The sequence below is a fragment of the Oncorhynchus kisutch genome, linkage group LG18 (assembly GCF_002021735.2).
Source record: "Oncorhynchus kisutch isolate 150728-3 linkage group LG18, Okis_V2, whole genome shotgun sequence".
Taxonomy (NCBI): Eukaryota; Metazoa; Chordata; class Actinopteri; order Salmoniformes; family Salmonidae; genus Oncorhynchus; species Oncorhynchus kisutch.
Window position 1 is genome coordinate 28,884,615 of NC_034191.2, and position 25,966 is coordinate 28,910,580.

The following is a 25,966-nucleotide window of genomic DNA, read 5'->3' on the forward strand; positions in this document are numbered from 1 at the left end:
CCAACCCGGAAGCCTGGCAAACTTGGTTAGCGTGCACTGCGCCAGGCCCACCACAGGGGTCGCTGGTGCGCGGTGAGGCAAGGATATCCCTACCGGCCAAGCCCTCCCTAACCCGGGCAACGCTATGCCAATTGTGCATCGCCCCACGGACCTCCCGGTCGCGGCCGGTTACGACAGAGCCTGAGCGCGAAGCCAGAGTCTCTGATGGCACAGCTAGCGCTGCAGTACAGCGCCCTTAACCACTGCCCATACCCGGGCGCGAACCAGGGACCCTCTGCACACATCAACAACTGACACCCACGAAGCATCGTTACCCATCGCTCCACAAAAGCCGCGGCCCTTGCAGAGCAAGGGGAACTACTACTTCAAGGTCTCAGAGCAAGTGACGTCACCGATTGAAACGCTATTTAGCGTGCACCGCTAACTAAGCTAGTCGTTTCACATCCGTTACACTCACCCCCCTTTTGACCTCCTCCTTTTCCGCAGCAACCAGTGATCCGGGTCAACAGCATCAATGCAACAGTATAACTTTAGACCGTCCCCTCGCCCATACCCGGGCGCGAACCAGGGACCCTCTGCACACATCAACAACTGACACCCACAAAGCATCATTACCCATCGCTCCACAAAAGCCGCGGTCCTTGCAGAGCAAGGGGAACTACTACTTCAAGGTCTCAGAGCAAGTGACGTCACCGATTGAAACGCTATTTAGCACGCACCGCTAACTAAGCTAGCCGTTTCACATCCGTTACACCAGTACATGTCCAGGCCCGTCTGAAGTTTGCTAGAGAGCATTTGGATGATCCAGAAGAAGATTGGGAGAATGTCATATGGTCAGATGAAACCAAAATATAACTTTTTGGTAAAAACTCAACTCGTCGTGTTTGGAGGACAAAGAATGCTGAGTTGCATCCAAAGAACACCATACCTACTGTGAAGCATGGGGGTGGAAACATCATGCTTTGGGGCTGTTTTTCTACAAAGGGACCAGGACGACTGATCCGTGTAAAGGAAAGAATGAATGGGGCCATGTATCATGAGATTTTGAGTGAAAACCTCCTTCCATCAGCAAGGACATTGACGATGAAACATGGCTGGGTCTTTCAGCATGACAATGATCCCAAACACACCGCCCGGGCAACGAAGGAGTGGCTTCGTAAGAAGCATTTCAAGGTCCTGGAGTGGCCTAGCCAGTCTCCAGATCTCAACCCCATAGAAAATCTTTGGAGCAGCCCCAAAACATCACTGCTCTAGAGGAGATCTGCATGGAGGAATGGGCCAAAATACCAGCAACAGTGTGTGAAAACCTTGTGAAGACTTACAGAAAACGTTTGACCTCTGTCATTGCCAACAAAGGGTATATAACAAAGTATTGAGATAAACTTTTGTTATTGACCAAATACTTATTTTCCACCATAATTTGCAAATAAATTCATTAAAAAATCCAACTATGTGATATTCTGGATTTTTTTCCTCATTTTGTCTGTCAAAGTTGAAGTGTACCTATGATGAAAATTACAGGCCTCTCTCATCTTTTTAAGTGGGAGAACTTGCACAATTGGTGGCTGACTAAATACTTTTTTGCCCCACTGTAATTATTAATGCAGTTTAATACCAGTTAAACTGTATACAGACAATTAAATACAGTTTAATTGTCTGTATAAATAGCCTCTAAAATATATGTACAGTGTCTTGCAAAAGTATTCATCCCCCTTGGCGTTTTTCTATTTTGTTGCATTACAACCAGTGAAACAGTGCAAAGTACAATTTACATAATATTGGTGTCTGATAAATCAAAAATATCGCAGAGTGAAGTAATAGTCTATGGAATCAGTGATCATTTTATTACATTTTGGACAAGGAGGATTTTTAAAGATATATTTAAGTGTCACAAAACCGTTAGAATCAGAGGACTCAAAAAATACTGTGTAGAAAGGTTTAGGGAGGAAGTGGGTAAAATTGACTGGTCACCTGTGCTAGATAGTGTAGCGGTAGACAGTGCCTGGGAAGCCTTTAAATGTAGATTCCTTGATGTGGTGAATGTGATAACTCCCATTAGATGGGTCAGGGTAAAGCAGAGATCTAGCCCTTGGTTTAATCATGAGATTCTAGAATCTATCCAAGCCAGGAATAAGGCCTTTAAGAAATTTAAGAACTCTCAAGAGCAGCATGATTTTGTCCTATATAAACATCACAGAAATTAAGCACAGAGCAGGATGGATGAAGCACAGAGCAGGATGGATGAAGCTAAGAGGGGTTACTTTGCTGGGAAAATAATTGAAAACAAAAATTACCTTAAAAATAATTTAAGGAACTAGGCTGTAGTAGTACTACCAAAAACAAACTAAACAGTATTGGACTGAACATCAAAGGGGAGATGGTATATGAAAAAGCAGGGGTTGCCAATGAATTTAACTATTTTCTTTACTTCTGTTGCCAGCAAGCTGGTTAGCAAGCTGCCCGCCAGTTCTGGTTTGTATGGAAGCAACCAAGTCAAGAAGTATTATGTAGAGTTAGGGGTTCAGCCAAACTCTTTTTCTTTTGCAAAGGTAGCAACAGCCAAAAAGGTCAGTATGCTGGCAGAGCTTAAATGCTCCAAAGCCACAGGCCTGGATAATATTCCTGCAAGGTTTCTAATCGATTCTGCTGAGCAAATTGGCCCTTGTATTACGCATATTGTTAATCTCTCTCTTGAACAAGGCACCTTTCCCAGGGACATGAAACAAGCTAAAGTTATGCCTCTGTATAAGAAGGGGATAAAGTCTGACCCTGGGAATTATAGGCCTGTATCTATCCTGTGTAACATCAAAGATCCTGGACAGAATTGTACATGAGCAAACGTATGAATATGTTAACAAACAGGGTCTAATGTATGATTTTCAGTCGGGTTTTAGAAAAACATACTCCACTGACTCATGTCTACTTTACTTGACTGACTTCATCAGGAAAGAGATTGATGAGGGAAATCTGTGTGGAATGGTACTGCTTGACCTACAGAAGGCCTTTGATACAGTTAACCACTGTCTCCTAATCTCCAAACTGGAGGCACTGGGGTTAAGCAGTATCCCTCTAGGCTGGGTAAAGTCCTATTTATCAGGAAGTAGTAGAGGTTAATGGTTCACTGTCTCAGGCAAAACCAATGAGTTGTGGCATTCCGCAAGGGAGCGTGCTTGGGCCTTATTGTATATTAACGATATGAAAGATGCTTGTTCTTGCCGTCTTTTTCTTTATGCGGATGACTCTACACTTCTGGTGTCTCATAAAAGTAAAACTATGTTGGAGAGCATACTTAGCACAGAGTTTACAAACATTAGCAAATGGCTTGGAGATAATAAGCTATCTCTGCACTTAGGGAAAACTGAAGCAATTATTTTTGGATCCAGACCTAAATTGTGTAGGTTGTCTGAAATCAGAGTGGAGTTAGGGGGTGAGGAGCTGACTACTAAAACCTATGTTAGCTACTTGGGATGTATCCTTGATGGAAGCTTGGGAGGTGTGAGCATGGCCAATAACGTGCTAGGGAAGGTTAATACCAGGACTACGTTTTTGGCTAGAAAGTCCAAGCTGCTTAATAAGGACTCCATGAAAGTGCTAGCTACTGCCCTCATTCAATGCCATTTGACTATGCTAGTACTTCCTGGTTTGGTGGCTCATCTAAATTTATGAAGGGGAGGCTCCAGATTAGAGGTTGACAGATTAATCGGAATGGCCGATTAATTATGGCCGATTTCAAGTTTTCATAACAATCGGAAATCGGTATTTTTGGGTGCCGATAAAAATAAAATAAAAACTTTATAACCTTTATTTAACTAGGAAAGTCAGTTTAAGAACACATTCTTATTTTCAATGATAGCCTAGGAACGGTGGGTTAACTGCCTTGTTCAGGGGCAGAACGACAGATTTTCACCTTGTCAGCTCGGGGGATCCAATCTTGCAACCTTACAGGTAACAAGTCCAACGCTCTAACCACCTGCCTCTGATTTGCACTCCACAGGGAGCCTGCCTGTTGCACGAAGCAGTAGAAGCCAAGGTAAGTTGCTAGCTAGCATTAAACTTATCTCATAAAAAACAATCAATCAATCATAATCACTAGTTATAACTACACATGGCTGATGATATTACTAGTTTATCTAGCGTGTCCTGTGTTGCATATAATCGATGCAATGCTGGGGGATGATTTAACAAAAGTGCATTTGCGAAAAAAGCACAATCGTTGGACGACTGTACATAACCATAAACACCAATGCCTTTCTTAAAACCAATACACAGAAGTATATATTTTTAAACCTGCATATTTAGCTAAAAGAAATCCAGGTTAGCAGGCAATAGTGACCAGGTGAAATTGTCTTGTGTTCATTCCACGCAGAGTCAGGATATATGCAGCAGTTTGGGCAGCCTGGCTCATTGCAAACTAATTTGCCAGAATTTTACATAATTATGACATAACATTGAAGGTTGTGCAATGTAACAAGAATATTTAGACTTAGGGATGCCACCCGTTAGATAAAATACCGAATGGTTCCGTATTTCACTGAAATAATAAACGTTTTGTTTCCGGATTCGACCATATTAATGAGCAATTTCACAGTATTTCTGTGTGTTATGTTATAATTAAGTCTATGATTTGATAGAGCAGTTTGACTGAGCGGTGGTAGGCAGCAGCAGGCTCGTAAGCATTCATTCAAACAGCACTTTTGTGTGTTTTGCCAGCAGCTCTTCGCAAGCACAGCGCTGTTTATGACTTCAAGCCTATCAGCCTAATGGCTGGTGTAACCGATATGAAATGGCTAGCTAGTTAGCTGGGTGCGTGCTAATAGCGTTTCAAACGTCACTCGCTCTGAGACTTTGAGTAGTTGTTCCCCTTGCTCTGCAAGGGCCGCGGCTTTTGTGGAGCGATGGGTAACGTTGCTTCGAGTGTGGCTGTTGTCGATGTGTTCCTGGTTTGAGCCCAGGCAGGGGCGAGGAGAGGGACAGAAGCTATACTGTTACACTGGCAATACTATAGTGCCTATAAGAACATCCAATAGTCAAATATGAAATACAAATGATATAGAGAGAATTAATCCTATAAATACTATATTAACTACAAACTAAAACCTCTTACCTTAGAATATTGAAGTCTCATGTTAAAAGGAGCCACCAACTTTCATATGTTCTCATGTTCTGAGCAAGGAACTCAAACGTTAGCTCTTTTACATGGCACATATTGCACATTTACTTCTCCAACACTTTGTTTTTGCATTATTTAAACCAAATTGAACATGTTTCATTATTTATTTGAGGGGGGGTCCTCCAATAATCGGTATCAGTGTTGAAAAATCATAATCGGTCGACCTCTACTCCAGATAGCCCAGAATACGTTGATCAGGGTAGTATTGAAGGTGAGTCCACGTACTCACATAGGCAGGAGCTGCTTTCAGGAACTAAACCGGCTGCCTGTTGAGGCTAGGGTGTCCTAGACTAGGTTTGGTTTACAGGAGTATTTATGGTCCTGCACCCAGATATTTAAGTGATTACTTTCCTCGTGTTAGGGATGCACACAATCACAGCACCAGATCAGGTGTTGCTGATGTGTGCTTATACAGGTTCAGGAGTAATGCTGGGAAAGGTACAGTACTTTCTTGTATACAGGAGCCTCAGAATGGAATGAGTTGCCTCTGCCTATAAAAACAACGTCCTCTCTGGACAGCTGTAAAAATAAAGTAAAACTATGTTTGATGTCTTCTGTGCCCATATGAATAACCGCTATGATGTAACTGGAATGATGAGATAGATGTTCTTCTTCTCTGTTTTTGTTTTATTATTTCACTGCCATACTGTGTTCCATCTTGTCCAGCCATCTTGTCTCAAGAGGACCACAATGGAAATAAGTCCCAGACTTTATTGTGTGTTATCCTCTATGATTTTATTCATGTGCATGTATGGCTTTTAAGTTTTATGTGTGCTTGTTTTTTTTTAAATGGTCAAATTAATAAACTAAACTAAACTAAAAAAAAATGCAATTGAAATGGATTTCTATGTGGATTTCATGCAATGGACAAATTGGTGAAGTGATATTCCCCAAAATTAAAAATGTAAAAGTGGTGCGTGCATATGTATTCACCCCCTCAGCCCCTAAATAAGATCTGGTCTAACCAATTACCTTCAGAATTCACCCGTGAGCAATCTAAGTGTCACATGATCTGTCACATGATCTCAGTATATATACACCTGTTCTGAAAGGCCCCAGAGTCTGCAACACCACTAAACACCACTAAGCAAGGGGCACCACCAAGTAAGCAGCACCATGAAGACCAAGGAGGGACAAAGTTGTGGTGAAGTACAGATCATGAAAATATATATCAGAAACTTTGAACATCCCACAGAGGACCATTAAATCCATTATTAAAAAATAGAAAGAATATGACATCACAACAAACCTGTCAAAACTCACGGACCAGGCAAGGAGGGCATTAATCAGAGAGGCAACAAAGAGACCAAAGATAACCCTGAAGGAGTTGCAAAGCTCCACAGCGGAGATTGGAGCATCTGTACACAATGACTACTTTAAGCCGTACACCTCACAGAGCTGGGTTTTAGGGAAGAGTGGCCAGAAAAAAAGCTATTGCTTAAAGAAAAAAATAAGAAAACAAGTTTGGCGTTAGCTAATAGGCATGTGGAAGAAGGTACTCTGGTCAGATGTGACTAAAATTGAGCTTTTTGGCCATCAAGGAAAACGCACCTCTCATCACCCAGAGAACACCATCACCACAGTGAAGCATGGTGGTAGCAGCATCATGCTGTGGGGATGTTTTTAATCGGCAGGGACTGGGAAAATGGTCAGAATTGAAGGAATGATGGATGGCGCTAAATACAGGGAAATTCTTGAGGGAAACCTGTTTCAGTCTTCCAGAGATGTGAGACTGGGACGGAGGTTCTCCTTCCAGCAGGAAAATGACCCTAAGCATACTTCTAAAGCAGCACTCGAGTGGTTAAAGGGAAACATTTAAATGTATTGGAATGGCCTAGTCAAAGCCCAGACCTCAATCCAATTGAGAATCTGTGGTATGACTTAAAGATTGCTGTACTCCAGCAGTGCCCATCCAACTTGAAGGAGCTGGAGCAGTTTTGCCTTGAAGAATGGGCAAAAATCCCATTGGCTATATGTGCCAAGCATATAAAGACATAACCCAAGAGACTTGCAGCTGTAATTGCTGCAAAAAGTGGCTCTACAAAAAGTGGCTCTACAGTATTGACTTTGGAAAACTTTGAGTGATATTATATGATACTTGCTGCATTTAAAAGTCCTATCATCAACTGATTTCAGCCAGTGTATGGCTGTGGATTGACTGCATACATGTGGTAAAGAGGTCATTGTAACTACCAAAATAATGAAAACACCATGGAAACACGTAGGGTGAAAGATGCCGTGGGGGTAACGGGAGTTAGCATAGCAGTCACTCAACTCTTATAAACCTGAGAAGGAACTACTTCTAAATGTTAATGCACTATATACTGTATACAAAAGCATGTGGACATCCCTTTAGTAGATTCGGCTATTTCAGCCACACTCGTTGATGACAGGTGTATAAAATCGAGCACACAGCCATGCAACCTCCATAGACAAACTTTGGAAGTAGATTTCCCTATATTGAACAGCTCTGTGACTTTCAATGTGGCACCATCATAGGATGCCACCCTTCCAACAAGTCAATTTGTAAAATTTCAGCCCTGCTAGAGCTGCCCGGGTCAACTGTAAGTAAAATCAAATCAAATCAATTGTTATTTGTCGCATGCTCCAAATATAACAAACCTTATCATGAAATGCTTACTAACATGCCCTTAACCAACAATGCAGTTTTAAGAAAAATACTTTAAAAAATAAGAAATAAAAGTAACAAATAATTAAAGAGCAGCAGTAAAAAAGCAATAGCGAGGTTATAAACAGGGGGTACCGGTACAGAGTCAATGTGTGAGGGCACCGGTTAGTCGGGGTAATTGAGATAATATGTACATGTAGGTAGAGTTATTAAAGTGACTATGTATAGATAATAAACAGAGAGTAGTAGCAGAATTAAAGGGGGGGGGCATGCAGGCAATGCAAATAGTCTGGGTGGCCATTTGATTAGATGTTCAGGAGTCTTATGGCTTGGGAGTAGAAGCTGTTTAGTTAGAAGCCTCTTGGACCTAGACTTGGCTTTCTGGTACAGCTTGCCATGCGGTAGCAGAGAGAACAGTCTATGACTAGTAGTGGCAAAAGTCTTTGAAAACCGTCTTTGACAACCGCTGGTGTCTTTGACAAAGATAGAGGTCCTGGATGGAAGGAAGCTTGGCCCCAGTGATGTACTGGTCCGTACGCACTACCCTTTGTAGTGCCTTGTGGTCGGAGGCCGAGCAGTTGTCATACCAGGCAGTGATGCAACCAGTAAGGATGCTCTCAATGTGCAGCAATAGAACCTTTTGAGGATCTGAGGACCCATGCCAAATCTTTTCAGTCTCCTGAGGGGGAATAGGTTTTGTTGTGTTCTCTTCACGACTGTCTTGGTGTGCTTGGATCATGTTAGTTTGTTGGTGATGTGGACACCAGGGAACTTGACGCTCTCAACCTGCTCCACTACAGCCCTGTCGATGAAAATGGGGGAGTGCTCAGTCCTCCTTTCCTGCAGTCCACAATCATCTCCTTTGTCTTGATCACATTGAGGGAGAGGTTGTTGCCCTGGCACCACACGGTCAGGTCTCTGACCTACTCTCTATAGGCTGTCTCGTCGTTGTTGGTGATCAGGCCTACCACTGTTGTGTCATCGGCAAACTTAATGATGGTGTTGGAGTCATGCCTGGCCATGCAGTCATGAGTGAACAGGGAGTACAGGAGGGGACTGAGCACGCACCCGAGGGGCCCCTGTGCTGAGGATCAGCGTGGCGGATGTGTTGTTACCTACCCTTACCACCTGGGGCAGTTGCAGAGGGAGGTGTTTCGTCCCAGGATCTTTAGCTTAGTGATGAGCTTTGAGGGCACTGTTATTGTGAAGTGGCAACAATAGCAACAATAGCTCAGCCGCAAAGTGGTAGCTCACAGAACGGGACCGCCGAGTGCTGAAGTGAGTAAAAATCGTCTGTCCTCGGATGCAACACTCACTACCGAGTTCCAAACTGCCTCTGGAAGCAACGTTAGCACAATAACTGTTCGTCGGGAGAGTCATGAAATGGGTTTTCATGGCCAAGCAGCTGCACATAAGCCTACGATCACCATGAGCAATGCCAAGCGTTGGCTGGAGTGGTGTAAAGCTCGCCGCCATTAGACTCTGGAGCAGTGGAAACGCATTCCCTGGAGTGATGAATCACGCTTCACCATCTGGCAGTCCAACGGACTAATTTGGGTTTGGCGAATGCTAGGAGAACGCTACCTGCCCAAATGCATAGTGCCAACTAAAGTTTGGTGGAGGAGGAATTGTGGGCTGGATTTTACAAATATGTCCTTTGTTTGATCAGATTTGTTGAATGTGTGCCAATCCGTTGTCCTTCGATCCACCACGGTCTGTGTTCCATTGACCTCTTTACCACATCTATTGATTGAATGCAATGTTGGTATATTGGCAGTTGATTTGAAAAATGTATGGAATCATTCCTCTAAAACTTGCTGGCTAGCTTGCTAACAAACATACATATGTTATCACAGCACTGGCAAACCATGGTTGAACAACTCCCTAACCAAAATGGCTGACCTTTATCCCACCATAATTAGATCCAGTCCATTCTTGTATTATAATTCCTAATTCTATGGTCACAAACACATTAAATAAATAGGTAATTCAATTTAGCTGACTGTAAAAGTGGTAAAGACAATTTACTGAAGTTAAACCCTTGGTAGGGGGTTTATTCCCTATAAGGTGAACTATTTTTGCCAAGAGCCCAAAGAGTCTAGTCAAAAGTAGTGCACTACATAGGGAATAGGGTGCCATTTAGGACACACCCAAAGTGAAGTCAGAGACAGTGTGCAGTAGTCTACCTGCTGGATGAGAAGGCCACTCCCAGCACGCGGATCCCTTTGCCCTGGGCCTCAGACATGAGCTCCTCGTCCTCCTCCTCCTCCACTTGTTGGTCAGGCCGATAGGGCGCCACCTTCAGCCAGTTATACAGCTTCCTGCTGCAGGCCTGAGGGGCGGGCAACCACTATCACAACACTGTAGCAGGCTCAACATACATCAATGCTCTGTGCCACCTGCTTTGGAAAGTCAATACCGGAATAAGAAAATAAGTAATCTATACAACAGTAGCAACGACGTCACATCAACGTAATGAAAAGAAGATCTAATTAAATGTTGAGATAATAATGGAAGTTGCTGCAGAAGATTTATCCTCCTCCTTGGGTGTGTGTGTGTGTGTGTGTGTGTGTGTGTGTGTGTGTGTGTGTGTGTGGAGGGGGGGTGGGGTACCTTGATGATGTTCTCCTTTGCTTCTGCAATAAGTTTGTTCTTCAGCTCTTTCGCCATCTGCGGGTAAAGGAACTGTTTGAGGGAGCGCTCGATGGCCAGAGTGCGCTGTCTGTTCCACTCCTGAACCTGGTGGCTGAACTCATCTCTGTAGTAAAACTGCTTTATCTCTTCATAGTATGCCTGGTCACCTCCGTACCTGCTCAACAAACATAGTGATAGCATGGTACTTGACTGACTCAGGACAGTATACATGTAAACAGAGCACATTTTGGAACATGTTATTACGTGTTATTAATATGTTATTACATGTTATTAATGTTATTACACATCATTAATATGTTATTACACAAAACTCAGCGGCATCGTCGCAAATGGCACCATATTCCCTACATAATGCACTACATTCGACCGGAGCGTAGTGCACTATTTAGTGAATATGCTGCCATTTGGGATGCAGACTATAATGATATTAATATGTTATTACACAATGTTATAATAACAAGACCTCACCCCTTCACTCCAATCAGGTCAATACAGACGTTAATGGTGAGCAGGCCCTCTTCCTCTGCCTGCAACATCTTGAGGAACTGGTCTCCATTCAGCTCCTTTACAGGCTTGTTTTTCAGGTATTTAAAGGAGAAGCCATAATGGGCCTCATCCACATCCTACAGGAGAGATTAGACCACATACATGTATGGTAGAGTACTCTAATCTAGGTAATGACACTCTAATCTGCTAAATAACTCAAATGTAAAAATATGAGTCAATGAAAAGACATAACTTGTTAAATGTGTTTTTTTCTATACAATATAAACTCATCTCTTCAGAAAGTATTCATACCCCTTGACTTATTCCACATTTGTATGTGTTACAGCCTGAATTCAAAATTGATTCAATTGATTTTGTTTCTAGACTGGGCTTTGGCTGGGCCACTCAAGGACTTTCACATTCCTGTTCTGAAGCCATTCCAGCGTTGTGTTGTCAATTTTGAATTCAGAATGTAACAACAAAATGTGGAATAAGTCAAGGGGTATGAACGGGGAAAGGGGATACCTAGTCAGTTGCACAACTGAATACATTCAACCAAAATGTGTCTTCCACATTTAACCCAACCCCTCTGAATCAGAGGAGCAGTTGTGTTGGGGTTAACGGCCTTGCTCAAGGGCAGAACGGCAGATTTTTCCACCTTGCCAGATCAGGAATTCGAACAAACAACCTTGCAGTTACAGTCCAAAGTTCAAACCGCTAAGCTACCTGTCGCCTCTGAAAGTACTGTATATCCCATGAAAGACCTAAATAAACCACTAATACAACCAACAAAGAAGTGGCGGTAATTGCTGAATAGGGTTGCAGAATTGCAGTAGTTTTTCCCAAATTCTCAGGTTTTCCAGGAATTGCTGGTAGAAAGATAAAGGACTTCTTGCTTATTCACTCCTGATAGCAGGAATCTTCCAACCAAGATTTCTGGAAAACCTGGGAATTCTTAGAAAGTTACTGTGATTTTTTAACCCTATTGCAAATAGATGGTGTATACCTTCTTTCCCTTCTTGGTGGGTTTGATGTTGATCTTGGCTCTCTCCTGGAATGTCTGTCGGAGCACATGTCTGACTAGAGGCTCCCGAGCGATCTGCATGGCGACCATGTAGCGAGTCCCCTCCAGTACTGCCTCCGCTGTGCTGAACTGGCTGCACAGGCAGAGAGAACATACTATTAGTAGTATTGTGGAAGGTATAGGTTTGCATCTCAAATGGTGCCACAAGTTTGCATATTCACCTCTCAACACCACCCCTGTTACTGCTAAAATGGTTGGGTTATCTTTATATGAAAATGCATTCTGTATACAGTGCAATAATGTGTTGCTGGTTAACCTGCAGATGTAGTCCTTAGCCAGCTCCAATGGCTCAGCAGGAAACTGCTCCGTCTCGTGACGCTGGTAACTGTCACGTAGGTTCTCTCCAAACTGCTCTGGAGTCAGACCAAACTTCTTGGCTAGGCCATCTGATGAGAGAACCCTTTAAATGGTGGACTCAAAAACTGTTGCAAATATAGTCGGCTCATGATACAGCAAGAGCACTTCGATTGGAAAACTCTGTTTAAGTACACTAGTCACTAGTCACATTACTTAGCAAGTTTTGTATTATCACGAGCTAACTGTACAGACCTGAAGATGTATGGCACACACATCTGTTTGTAAAAGGTGCTGATAGTGACACCTACTGGACACACATGATAAAGAACTCACCCAGTCCTGCACCCTGGCAGATGCTGTACATATCCCTGCGAGATGCAAGCTTCAGGTCCGGCCCCTTCGGGTGCTCCTCTTCTTCCTCTTCCTCCTCCTCTACTACTTCCTGCTCATTACCTGCAAACAGAATACATGATAATTATTCTGATGAGGGCAAAGATCCACTGTGCTTTCACAATCTTACAATATATAATCTAAATCGTACCATCTTCATCCACTTCTTTGATCTTCTTCAGCTTCTTCTTGCTGGACCTGGCTGCATTCTGCATCTTTGGGATATCCCGGCCATAGTACAGCAGGAAATGGTTGTAGACGTCGCCCAGTTCATCACTTGACTGGACATCCTTCAGCCTTGTCAGACAAACATAATCAGGTCAGCACTCTGATACAACAAAGATAATAAAGGTGTCATAACATGACTAGGGTCCTGTCCAGGGGGTGTACTTGTACATCAAGGTGCCTCACACTACAGAAACAGGAGATAGGCTCCTGCCCTATGGGCCATTCTGGCTCAGACAAGGCTTATTTACAAACATGTTGGACATGACAAGCCTTACCGCTCTAAATCTGAAGTGTCTAATGGTCGAATGCCATCAGCCAGTGGCTTATCTGGGTCTGCTGAGATCTGTTCAAACTGGTATCCCTGCATCTTCTGGAACAGGCGTCTCAGGTTCTGTTTGCGGGTTTTCAACTGGGTCCACTGAGGAGGAAAGACAGTCCCAGATTAAACAGTAATTAAACAGAGAGAATAAGAGGAGGAAGTTAACAAAAATCCAATGCTACAGTATATTACCTTCTCATCCCACTGCCAAACTTTCCACAGATCATTGATATTGAGTTCAGGTTCCACATACTCTTTCCTGTAGAACGCTATGAACGGAACCTTGAGGTGAAACAACAAATACAGTTGTATTAACTAACTAAAATTATATGGAAGAACTCAACATTACCTACAGTGATAGAGGAACTGTGTAATACCTCAAAGTGTTGGTTTCTCATGAAATTCAAAGCCTCTTTAATCTTCTGGATGGTGCTGGGGCCTTTTCTGCTAAATGTAGTGGCTGGACCTCTGTCCAAATAGTCTGCGTTCTCCTGAAAACACAGAATATTTTATTTAAAAAACACAAGCATTTTAAAAACAGACCTACAGCCTTATTCTAAAATGGAATAAATAAATGTTTTCCCTCATCTATTTACACAAAATGCCCCATGATGACAAAGCGAAAACAGGTTTTTAGAAAAATCTGAAATACCTTATTTACATAAGTATTCAGACCATTTGCTATTACACTCTATATTTGGCTCAGGTACATCCTGCTTCCAATGATCATCCTTGAAATGTTTCTACAACTCAATGTTTCTACAATTCAATAGATTGGACATGATTTGGATAGACACACACCTGTCCGTATAAGGTCCCACAGTTGACAGTGCATGTCAGAGCAAAACCAAGCCATGAGGTCTAAGGAATTATCCATAGAGCTCTGAGACAGGATTGTGCCTAGGCACAGATCTGGGGAGGGGTACCAGAGCATTCCTGCAGCATTGAAGGTCATCAAGAAAACAGTGGCCTCCATCATTCTTAAATGGAAGACGTTTGGAACATCCAAGACTCTTCTTAAAGCTGGCTGCCCGGCTAAACTCAGCAATCTGGGGAGAAGAGCCCCGAGCTCTGACAGAGCTCTAGTTCCTCTGTGGAGATGGGAGAACCTGCTAGAAGGTTAACCATCGCTGCAGCACTCCACTAATCAGGCCTTTATCGTAGAATGTCCAGACAGAAGCAACTCCTCAGTAAAAGGCACATGACAGCCCGCTTGGAGTTTGCCAAAAGGCATCTAAAGGACTCAGACCATGAAAAACAAGATTCTCTGGTCTGATGAAACCAAGATTGAACTCTTTGGCCTGAATTCAAAGTGTAAAATCTGAAGGAAACCAGGCACTGCTCATCACCTGTCTAATACCATCCTCACAGTGAAGCATGGTGGTGGCATCATCATGCTATGGGGATGTTTTTCAGTGGCAGGGGACTGGGAGACTAGTCAGGATCGAGGGTAAGATGAATGGAGAAAAGTACAGAGACATCCTTGATGAAAACCTGCTCCAGAGCGCTCAGGACCTCAGACTGGGGTTAAGATGCACTTTCCAACAGGACAACGCAGTAGTGGCTTCGGGACAAGTCTCTGAATGTCCTTGAGTGGCCCAGCCAGAGCCCGGACTTGAACCTGATCTAACATCTCTGGAGAGACCTGAAAATAGCTGTGCAGCAACGCTCCACATCCAGCCTGACAGAGATTGAGAGGATATGCAGAGAAGAATGGGAGAAACTCCCCAAATACAGGTGTGTCAAGCTTGTGGCGTCATACCCAAGAAGAGTCGAGCCTGCAATCGATGCCAAAGGTGATTCAACAAAGTACTGAGTACCAATTTAAACCAATTTAATCAATTTTAGAAAAAGGTCTGTAAAAGTAACAAAAATATGAAAAAAGTTAAGGGGTCTGAATACTTTCCAAATGCACTGTAGACTGTAGCATCAGCTTGAACTAATTGTCTTATGAGACCCAGCTAAAATATCCTCACTCCAGTACCTGCATGGAGATGGTGAGAGTAGAGAAGGCATTCCTATAGATCCACTCAGCCTCCTGTTCCAACTCATCATCCTCTGCAGGCTTCACACAAGTGGAGCGCAACTAAAAACAACAAGACCACACACATAGAAAAGGGTATGGGCTACAGCAGTGGTATTCAAAGACAATGTTATTCAAAGTAAGTGGTATTCAAAGTCGGGGTCGTGGGGGAACTAGAGTGAGGTCGACCCAAAAAATGAAATAAGTACAGCACCTGTCAAAAGTTTGGACACACCTACTTAGTCAAGGATTTTTCTTTATTTTTACTATTTTCTACATTGTAGAATAACAGTGAAGACATCTAAACTATGAAATAACACAAATGGAATCATGTAGTAAACATAAAAGTCAAAATATACTGCATAGTTGATTCTTCAAAGTAGCCACCCTTTGCCTTGATTACAGCTTTGCACACTCTTAGTAAACATTTAAATAAACCCTTGAATGAGTAAGTGTCCAAACTTTTGACTGGAACTTATATATATATATATATATTTTTTTTTATATATATATATTTTTTACATTTTGATAATAGATTAAATAGATTGAATTGAAGGTTATTTGTTGATGTGAACATCAAAGTGTGCCGATTTTAAGGTTGTGTCATTATATTTGGGGTGGTGTGGGGTCACACAAAATTATTGTGAAAAGAATGCGGTCCCCAGAAATACTGCCTGAAGAAATTGTTTGAATACCAATGGGCTACAGAGTCAAGCCCATAACACTTATAGGTGAATTTCAGGTGCTCACATGTCCGTATGACTATGGTTGTGTTCCAAATGTCACCCTATTCCCTATATAGTGCCCTACATTTGACCAGAGCTCTATGGGTCCGAGTGCCATTTGGGACGCATCCTATAGAAGTATACACACCTGGAACCTCTCTGGCATGTCAGTGGAACGGATCTCATTGTCCTGGTCCGTCATGTGACTGCTCTCCAGCTCACTGGGCTCATAGATCTCAAAGATACTGCGTCGGCCCACCCTCTTCTTGGTCTGCTTCTTGGGCCGGTCCCATGACTCTTCATCTGCATCCTCCTCCTCCTCTGCATCTTCATAGGCTTCAGTGTCAAACTCGGCAAAGTCAAAGTCCCCTCCGAATATCTCCTGGGCCTCCTGAAGTGCTCTGTAAAAAAAGGAGTGGTGCTCAATACTAAATACGGCAGGTGAGTAAAGGTAAACATGATTGCATCCCAAATGGCATCCTATTCCCTTTAGAGTGCACTACTTTTGACCAGGGCCTATAGGGGAATAGGATGCCATTTGGGACACACTTAACATATCAAATTCTATTGCACAGATAGGACTTCATACTTTCGTTTGAGCTTCCAGGTGGAGAGGCTACTAATTGAGATCTAAGTGATTCAATTAAATGTCAGAATCTTACGCATCTGTATATCCTGGCAGCTTCTTCCTCCACTTGGGTTTCTTCAAGGGCTGTCCGTCATCATCCACAATAAAGTCATCGATATCTGAGAAAAAAATAAAAATACCTATGACTCAAAGATTTTGAAATGGCTTTTAAAAATCTGCTAACTCAAAACAATTCCACTGTTTATAGATGAAGTATCTCAAATGTTTCATACCAGACTCTTCATCGTCCTCCTGCTCATCCTCCCCGGGATGCAAAGGCACATCCAATGCCTCGCCCTCATCCGCTCCCGTCCCCATGAAGATCTCATCCGCTATCATGTCCTTCTCATGGGCCTCCCTGACGTCATCATCTCCCTCCTCATCCTCATCGTCCGACATGTCTCGCAAACGACGGAACTTTTGCTGTTTATGGGGATAAGGAAGGAGCAGAGGTATCAGGAAAACATTTTAGTCTATCTCCTTTTACATACTATTTTTAGAGAGTGGGACTATGGGACATGACATGAGACCTCAGCTGCGTGCTATACAATGTCCATGATGCCAATGCATTTTGCTTGTCATTAATGGCATCAAAATATTTACCCTTTTCACTTTCACTCCCAAATTCTCCTCAATGAGATCAATATCATCATCATCCAAGCGGTCGTCAAAGCCTGTAGACAGAAAACACAAGATACTCAAACACCAAAGGTGATTATTGTTGTATGCATGGTTCTGCTGCACACTGTTAGGTGTCACATATCAAAATATAATCAAAGAGTTCACACCATTATAGTTTATTCAAAGCCCGAAGAAACAGCCTACAACGTGGCTAGGAAGCAATCACAGTGCAGCCCAGACAGGAATAAATATTGAAACAATTTATGAATGACCACTTACTTCTCTTCCTCTTATGGTGTCCAATTTCCTCCCCAGAGTCACTATCTCCTTCCTTATCTTTCTTCCCTTCCTTCTCCTCCTCTTCCTCTCCTTCCCCTTCATCCACACCATCATCAATCAGACCACTGAGGTTTCCATCCTCATCTTGGTCCTCTGTATTCTCCCGTTCCTCCTCCTCATCTAAGTCACAAATCAAGAAGTTGTACATCAAGTAAGATTACACATGACATTGTGTGCAGCCTGCACATTGTTACCATGGTTCTTATTTAGAGTAGTTGTGAGGATAAACTCTGTCAAGGGACATCTTTGAAATAAAATAAAAATGATTCACATGCTGTACTCCCAAATTCCTCCTCAGACTCCTCTGCTTCGCTCTCGATGAAATCCATGTTTAGGGGCTGTTGAAGAGATAATAAACAACTGGATTTTCATTAGCTGGTTTTGTGTCAAAGAACAGTCGTTGGAAATAATGTTATGGGACATGACATAGGACAAAATTATTCCATAATTGTACATGTTTAAAGTATGGTTATGTCATAAGAAAATCTTATTGTAAACAATTAAATATTAGTCTACAATAAACTATGATGATACAACGCTTCTGTCTGCTATGGCTGACTGGGAAAGATGCAGCACATTACTATAGCCAGGGGGCGAGGACATTGCTAGACATCAAAGGTTTAGCTAGCTAGCGAAGATAAAAATGCATATGACTTTGAAAATAATCAAAGTTAGCCTTAGCTATCCAACGGATATCAGGCTGGAGATGCAGGTAGCAATCTTCTTAGCTAGAACAAGATAGCTAGCTAGCATAACAACAATGGAAGGAGATGGCTACCGAGCTAGCCACATCTATTGTTGCTATCATACAGCTGTATTGTCAGAAACAGCTGGCTGACTCCCATTGCCCATAACGGTACATACCTATGTGATGGGAGTCAGGACTGGCTCCTTTTTAAGTTGACTGATTAGCAGAGCGGGATATGGAAAATAGATTCATTTCACAACGACCAGAATGTGTTAGCTAGCAAGGCGCAAGTACATTTACAAGACTGGAACAGAAAAATCCCTCAAACTCTACGAAAGCGAGGTACGTCACAGATTTACATAGCTCTCCTTGGATTGTAAAGAGTGCAATCCTTGCATTATACTTCGTGTATTCTTTTTCTAGTGTTATGGTATGCAACATAAGACATTTAGTTTTTTCATTACTTTTCAATGCCTTCTTTTTGTAATATTTTTTATGTTTCCTAGAACATGTTATTCAGTTTATTTGGACCTTGTGTTTACTGTATTATACAATTAACTTCTGAACCCAAAATTCACTTCAATTTTTTTTTTTTTAAACACATTCATAAAAAAATATATCTAAATACTGATGGAAAATTGTAATAGTGTTGTTCCACAATGTCACAGAAAATGTACTTTATTTAAACTCATAATCTCAAGTATCAGATTGTAAAGGGGCTGCAGTATAGCCTACAATCATTTTCATGGCAAATATTTATTTTCAAATCAGACCCCAAATCACAATTCAAAACCTCCACAATGCTACAGCTTTGAGACAACTTTCAATCCTCTTTGAGATGATCGAGGTGCATGAGATTCCTCCTGCAGGACTGCTTTATGACACTTGCTCCACAGGTCGCATTTGAACATCTACAATCAAGATATGCAAAGACGGGAGAACAGTAGTTATAATTTGTTAAATTATTGTAAACTTTTCCCACGTTCATTCAAACATTGATGGAAGTGATGTGCAGAGAATACTGAGACAGACATAAGTTAGACAAGTGTCCTACTTACGTGAACATGTGGCGGGATGTGCCTAAGACATCAATTACAGCACTGGCAATATCCACTGCTTCCAAAAACTGTAGGAAGGCAGTAGAATTTTAACGTACACATTCAAAAACAATCGTATTCCAAGATATCATTATTATTGTTATTATTCACCTTCATACTGTCGTAGGTAGCAGCAGCCTTCTCTGAATGGAGGCTGTGAAGCCGGAAAACATATTCTGTTTCCACCATTCCAGGAGATATACACTGTCCAAAGGAAAACAGAAACACTGGGTTAGTGTTAGATGGCTCTAATGATTACATTGTGACATAGCTAGATAAATATGAGATTTAGATTTTAAACATCAATGTGGTCTGTCATGAGGACACAATGACCTGCTATTGTGGAATGTTGCCAATAATAGAACACCATTGTACTCAGTAGAGTACCGTTGGTGCATTGTACTCACAGTATGATAAATCAGCACAATTCAGTGCTGGGTGGTTGATCATCTCATTTACAATAGAATTATATATTTCTAATAAGAACACTAGGAATCAATAACTTACCGTGGCTTGAATGTGGGTTTTAGCCCCTCGCAGCTCTTGCCTCTGCCCCTCTGTCAGGGCAGTCACAGCTGTTTATGTTGATGATGTGTCCATCATCCACCTTCCTCTCCCTCTTTGACTGGTATGCCTCTCGTGTGCAGATAGACAATGTAATCAATCAAATAAATCAATCAAATGTATTTATATAGCCCTTCTTACATCAGCCGATGTCACAAAGTGCTGTACAGAAATCCAGCCTAAACCCCCAAACAGCAAGCAATGCAGGTGTAGAAGCACGGTGGCTAGGAAAAACTCCCTAGAAACGCCGGAACCTAGGAAGAACATGGCCAAGATGTTCAAATGTTCATAGATGACCAGCACAGTCAAATAATAATAATAATCACAGTGGTTGTAGAGGGTGCAACAGGTCAGCACCTCAGGAGTAAATGTCAGTTGGCTTTTCATAGCCGATCATTCAGAGTATCTCTACCGCTCCTGCTGTCTCTAGAGAATTGAAAACAGCAGGTCTGGGACAAGGTAGCACGTCCCGTGAACAGGTCATGGTTCCATAGCCGCAGACAGAACAGTTGAAACTGGAGCAGTAGCACGACCAGGTGGACTGTGGACAGCAAGGAGTCATCAGGCCAGGTAGTCCTGAGGCATGGTCCTAGGACTCAGGTTCTCCGAGAGAGAGAGAGAGAGAGAGAGAGAGAGAGAGAGAGAGAGAGAGAGAGAGAGAGAGAGAGAGAGAGAGAGAGAGAGAGAGAGAGAGAGAGAGAGAGAGAGAGAGAGAGAGAGAGAGAGAGAGAGAGAGAGAGAGAGAGAGAGAGAGAGAGAGAGAGAGAGAGAGAGAGAGAGAGAGAGAGAGAGAGAGAGAGAGAGAGAGAGAGAGAGAGAGAGAGAGAGAGAGAGAGAGAGAGAGAGAGAATTAGAGAGAGCATACTTAAATTCATACAGGACACCAGATAAGACAGGAGAAATACTCCAGATGTAACAGACTGACCCTAGCCCCCCGACACATAGACTATTGCAGCATAAGTACTGGGGGCTGAGACAGGAGAGGTCGGGAGACACTGTGGCCCCGTCCGACGATACCCCCGGACAGGGCCAAACAGGCAGGATATAACCCACCCACCCACCATGGCAAAGCACAGCCTCCACACCACAAGAGGGATATCTTCAACCACCAACTTACTATTCTGAGACAAGGCTGAGTATAACCCACGAAGATCTCCTCCATGGCACGAACCCAAGGGGGGCACCATCCCGGACAGGAAGATAATGTCAACGACTCAACCCACTCAAGTGGCGCACCCCTCCCAGGGACGGCATGGAAGAGCACCAGTAAGTCAGTGACTCAGCCCCTGTAACAGGTTTTGAGCCAGAGAACCCCAGTGGAGAGAGGGGAACCAGCCAGGCAGAGACAGCAAGGGCGGTTCGTTGCTCCAGTGCCCTTCTGTTCTTTTTCTTTTTCACACTCCTGGGCCAAACTACACTCAATCACAGGACCTGAAGAGGTCTTGAAGAGATGAGTCTTCAATTAAGACTTAAAGGTTGAGACCGAGTCTGCGTCTCTCACATGGATAGGCAGACCGTTCCATAAAAATTGAGTTCTATAGGAGAAAGCCCTGCCTCCAGCTGTTTGCTTAGAAATTCTAGGGACAGTAAGGAGGCCTGTGTCTTGTGACCGTAGAGTATATGTAGGTATGAACAGTCGTGGCCAAAAGTTTTGAGAATGACACAAAAATGTATTTTCACAAAGTCTGCTGCCTCAGTTTGTATGATGGCAATTTGCATATACTCCAGAATGTTATGAAGAGTGATCAGATTAATTGCAAGGTCCCTCTTTGCCATGCAAATGAACTGAATCCCCCCCAAAACATTTCCAATGCATTTCAGCCCTGCACACAAAAGGGCCAGCTGACATCATGTCAGTGATTCTCTCGTTAACACAGGTGTAAGTCTTGACGAGGACAAGGCTGGAGATCACTCTTTCATGTTGATTGAGTTCGAATAACAGAGTGGAAGCTTCAAAAGGAGGGTGGTGCTTGGAATCATTGTTCTTCCTCTGTCAACCACAGTACCTGCAAGGAAACACATGCCGTCATCATTGCGTTGCACAAAAAGGGCTTCACAGGCAAGGATATTGCTGCCAGTAAGATTGTACCTAAATCAACCATTTATCGGATCATCAAGAACTTCAAGGAGAGCGGTTCAATTGTTGTGAAGAAGGCTTCAGGGCGCCCAAGAAAGTCCAGCAAGCGCCAGGACCGTCTCCTAAAGTTGATTCAGCTGCGGGATCGGGGCACCACCAGTACAGAGCTTGCTCAGGAATGGCAGCAGGCAGGTGTGAGTACATCTGCACGCACAGTGAGGCGAAGACTTTTGGAGGATGGCCTGGGGTCAAGAAGGGCAGCAAAGAAGCCAATTCTCTCCAGGAAAAACATCAGGGACAGACTGATATTCTGCCAAATGTACAGGAATTGGACTGCTGAGGACTGGGGTAAAGTCATTTTCTCTGATGAATTCCCTTTCCGATTGTTTGGGGCATCCTGAAAAACGCTTGTCCGGCGAAGACAATGTGAGCGCTACCATCAGTCCTGTGTCATGCCAACAGTAAAGCATCCTAAGACCATTCATGTGTGGGGTTGTTTCTCAGCCAAGGGAGTGGGCTCACTCACAATTTTGCCTAAGAACACAGCCATAAATTAAGAATGGTACCAACACATCCTCCGAGAGCAACTTCTCCCAACCATCCGGGAACAGTTTGATGACGAACAATGCATTTTCCAGCACGATGGAGCACCTTGCCATAAGGCAAAAGTGATAACTCTGTGGCTCGGGAAACAAAACATCGATATTTTGGGTCCATGGCCAGGGAACTCCCCAGACCTTAATCCCATTGAGAACTTGTGGTCAATCCACAAGTCAATCCTCAAGAGTCAGGTGGACAAAAAGCCACAAATTCTGACAAACTCCAAGCATTGATTATGCAAGAATGGGCTGCCATCAGTCAGGATGTGGCCCAGAAGTTAATTGACAGCATGCCAGGGCGGATTGCAGAGGTCTTGAAAAAGAAGGCTCAACACTGCAAATATTGACTCTTTGCATCAACTTCATGTAATTGGCAATAAAAGCCTTTGACACTTATGAATTGATTGTAATTATACTTCAGTATTCCATAGTAACTTCTGACAAAAAATATCTAAAGACACTGAAGCAGCAAACTTTGTGGAAATTAATATTTGTGTCATTCTTAAAACGTTTGCCCACGATTTTACAGCAGGACCAAATCAGAGAGATAGGTAGGAGCAAGCCCATGTAATGCTTTGTAGGTTAGCAGTAAAACCTTGAATTCAGCCCTAGCCTTAACAGGAAGCCAGTGTAGAAAGTCTAACACTGGAGTAATATGATCATCTTTTTCTAGCAGCCGTGTTTAGCTCTAACTGAAGTTTATTTTGTGCTTTATCCGGGTAGTCGGAAAGTAGAGCTTTGCAGTAGTCTAACCTGGAAGTGACAAAAGCATGGATTAATATTTCTGCAAGATTTTTGGACAAAAAGTTTCAGATTTTTGCAATATTACGTAGATGGAAAAAGCTGTCCTTGAAACAGTCTTCATATGTTCATCAAAAGAGTAACGCAGAGGTCCTTAACAGTTTTATTTGAGACGACTGTACAACCATCAATATTAATTGTCATGTTCAACAGAAGATCTCTTTGTTTCTTGGGACCTAGAACTAGCATCTCTGTTTTGTCTGAGTTTAAAAGAAGAATATTTGCCGCCGTCTGAAACACAGACTTCCAGGGAGGGCAATTTTGCAGCTTCACCATGTATCATCGAAATATACAGCTGTGTGTAGTCCGCATAGCAGTGAAGGTTAACATTATGTTTCCGAATGACATCACCAAGAGGTAAATATATAGTGAAAGCAATAGTGGTCTAAAACGGAGCCTTGAGAAACACCAACCTTTACAGTTGATTTGTGAGAGGACAAACCATCTACAGAGACAAACTGATATCTTTCCAACATATGAGATCTAAACCAGGCCATAACTTGTCTGTGTAGACCCATTTGGGTTTCCAATCTCTCCAAAAGGATGTGGTGATCGATGGTATCAAAAGCAGCACTAAGGTCAAGGAGCATGAAGACAGATGCAGAGCATCAGTCTGATGCCATTTAAAGGTCATTTACCACCTTCACAAGTGCAGTCTCAGTGCTATGATGTGGTCTAAAACCAGACTGAAGTGTTTCGTATACATTGTTTGTCTTCAGGGAGGCAGTGAGTTGCTGCGCAACAGCTTTTTCCCAAAAATTGTGAGGAACGGGAGATTCGATATAGGCCAATAGTTTTGAAAATATTGTCTGGATCAAGGTTTGGCTTTTTCAAGTGAGGCTTTATTACTGCCACTTTTAGGGAGTTTGGTACACAACCGGTGGATAGAGAGACGTTTATTATGTTCAACATAGGAGGGCCAAGCACAGGAAGCAGCTCTTTCAGTAGTTTAGTTGGAATAGGGTCCAGTATGATTTTCACATCGGTTAAATATCAATGTGATATGAACTGATGGAGTGCATGACACAGAATGTGACGCCCATCCCGTGTTTCTTTTTTATTAATATGGATAGTGACATTAACACAGAGATTGAAACGCACATCAATAACAAATGCTATTAAATGACGGAGAGCATGACACAGAATAGAGACAATCCTCCCTTGTTTCTTGACTGTAAGTCACACTGGATAAGATGTCTTCTAAATGACTAAAATTGAAAATAAACAAATATAGAAATATGGACAGCAGTTGACATAAACACAGAGATCATTGTCAATGGCACCTACATTAATCATTCAGTCCTCCAGCCATCGGTTTTGCCATTCAACAGTGACTCTAGATGGGCCAGGCCAGCATTGCTGATGCACACATCCCCTTCATGATAAAGGGTCTTGATGGCAGAGAACATGGAAAGGATCTCCCTTCCTTTGACAGGTCACATTTGTAGGGAACAAGGGTGCCCAGCGCAACAAGGGTGCCCAGCGCTCTGACACTGCTGCCAGTTTCTAAAATAAAGAGGTAAGAGGACTTCATGCACAATGTTCCATAGGGTAAAACACCATGGTGAAGCCATTTGAGAGTAATTCACAAATGTGCTTCATTTGACACAGAATGTTTTCTACAAGATCATATTCTACTGTGAGGACTGTGGAACACATAATTAAAATAATGAAACAGTTTGCAAAGAATACTTCAGAGTTGACATAAATCAGGTGTCAAGTTATAATAGGTGTAAGTGCAAACCTTGTGACAGAATGCAGGTGACTTGTCAATTATTTATTTGTTTGCTCATAGGCTACATATGAAACAGTGCAGTAAGTGTTTATTTTGAATTTGTTCAATTATTACTATGTGATATGAAAGTAGAATGATCTATGTTTCTAGAACCGTACCGCAATTGAAAATCGATTCACGTTTAGACAGTATTTGGCTGTTTTGGCATCCAATATTGGGCTAAGATAATAGACGGTTAGCCTAGTCATCACAGAGCAAATAATTGCAACAACAAATAGGCTACACTAACGCTTTACGTCACATCACACGGCCACAGCCGACAACCTTCATGCAGTGCTGGACAAGAACCAAATCTTGCTTAGGGGCCCCAAAAGGCTACTGCTGACCTTTTGGGGGCCCTAATGTTCTGAGAACCATATGTTTCTTCTTTCTGTGAATGGTGCAGGATAGTTCCTTGGCTTTGGGAACATTCTCAGTACGTTTAACCTTTCTTTTCTTCTTTTTTTTTTACATATATATTCTGTTCTCAGCATCAACAAAACTCTCTCTATTCTCTATCTTGTCAAGTGTGTTCAGGTTTGTTGGCCACACTCACTAATTGGACACACCTGATCGTAATAAGTGCTTGTTTCCTTTGAAATGGGGTCTGTTTGAATAGACTAAAATAAACAGCTTTGTATGTGTAAAAACATTGCATGCTAGCACCATCCTGGTGGTGCAGTGGACTAATTACAACAGAAGACAATACGTTTAAATCTCACTGATGCCATGTCACAAGAAGAAATACATGTGTTAGCATGGAGTTAAACAA

The 25,966-nt window shown here is 42.6% G+C and overlaps 1 protein-coding gene and 1 pseudogene across 1 annotated transcript in view; both read right to left on the bottom strand.

The window, feature by feature from the left end:
• LOC109909111 (transcription elongation factor SPT6) overlaps positions 1 to 18,600 on the bottom strand; it is a 29,821-nt gene extending 11,221 nt beyond the window's left edge. The window contains exons 1-18 of the mRNA XM_020508038.2: positions 18,459 to 18,600; positions 17,866 to 17,932; positions 17,535 to 17,714; positions 17,238 to 17,308; positions 16,868 to 17,057; positions 16,669 to 16,753; positions 16,155 to 16,407; positions 15,243 to 15,344; positions 13,636 to 13,749; positions 13,451 to 13,540; positions 13,215 to 13,357; positions 12,863 to 13,008; positions 12,655 to 12,774; positions 12,281 to 12,410; positions 11,947 to 12,097; positions 10,923 to 11,077; positions 10,413 to 10,608; positions 9,986 to 10,131 (exon numbers count right to left, since the gene is read on the bottom strand). Coding sequence (XP_020363627.2) covers positions 9,986 to 10,131; positions 10,413 to 10,608; positions 10,923 to 11,077; positions 11,947 to 12,097; positions 12,281 to 12,410; positions 12,655 to 12,774; positions 12,863 to 13,008; positions 13,215 to 13,357; positions 13,451 to 13,540; positions 13,636 to 13,749; positions 15,243 to 15,344; positions 16,155 to 16,407; positions 16,669 to 16,753; positions 16,868 to 17,057; positions 17,238 to 17,308; positions 17,535 to 17,714; positions 17,866 to 17,923 — 2,330 coding nt within the window. The 5' untranslated portion in view covers positions 17,924 to 17,932; positions 18,459 to 18,600. The remainder of the gene's footprint in view (positions 1 to 9,985; positions 10,132 to 10,412; positions 10,609 to 10,922; positions 11,078 to 11,946; positions 12,098 to 12,280; positions 12,411 to 12,654; positions 12,775 to 12,862; positions 13,009 to 13,214; positions 13,358 to 13,450; positions 13,541 to 13,635; positions 13,750 to 15,242; positions 15,345 to 16,154; positions 16,408 to 16,668; positions 16,754 to 16,867; positions 17,058 to 17,237; positions 17,309 to 17,534; positions 17,715 to 17,865; positions 17,933 to 18,458) is intronic.
• A 344-nt stretch (positions 18,601 to 18,944) lies between these two features.
• LOC109909112 (dehydrogenase/reductase SDR family member 11-like) lies at positions 18,945 to 24,862 on the bottom strand (annotated as a pseudogene).
• Positions 24,863 to 25,966: the final 1,104 nt, after the last annotated feature.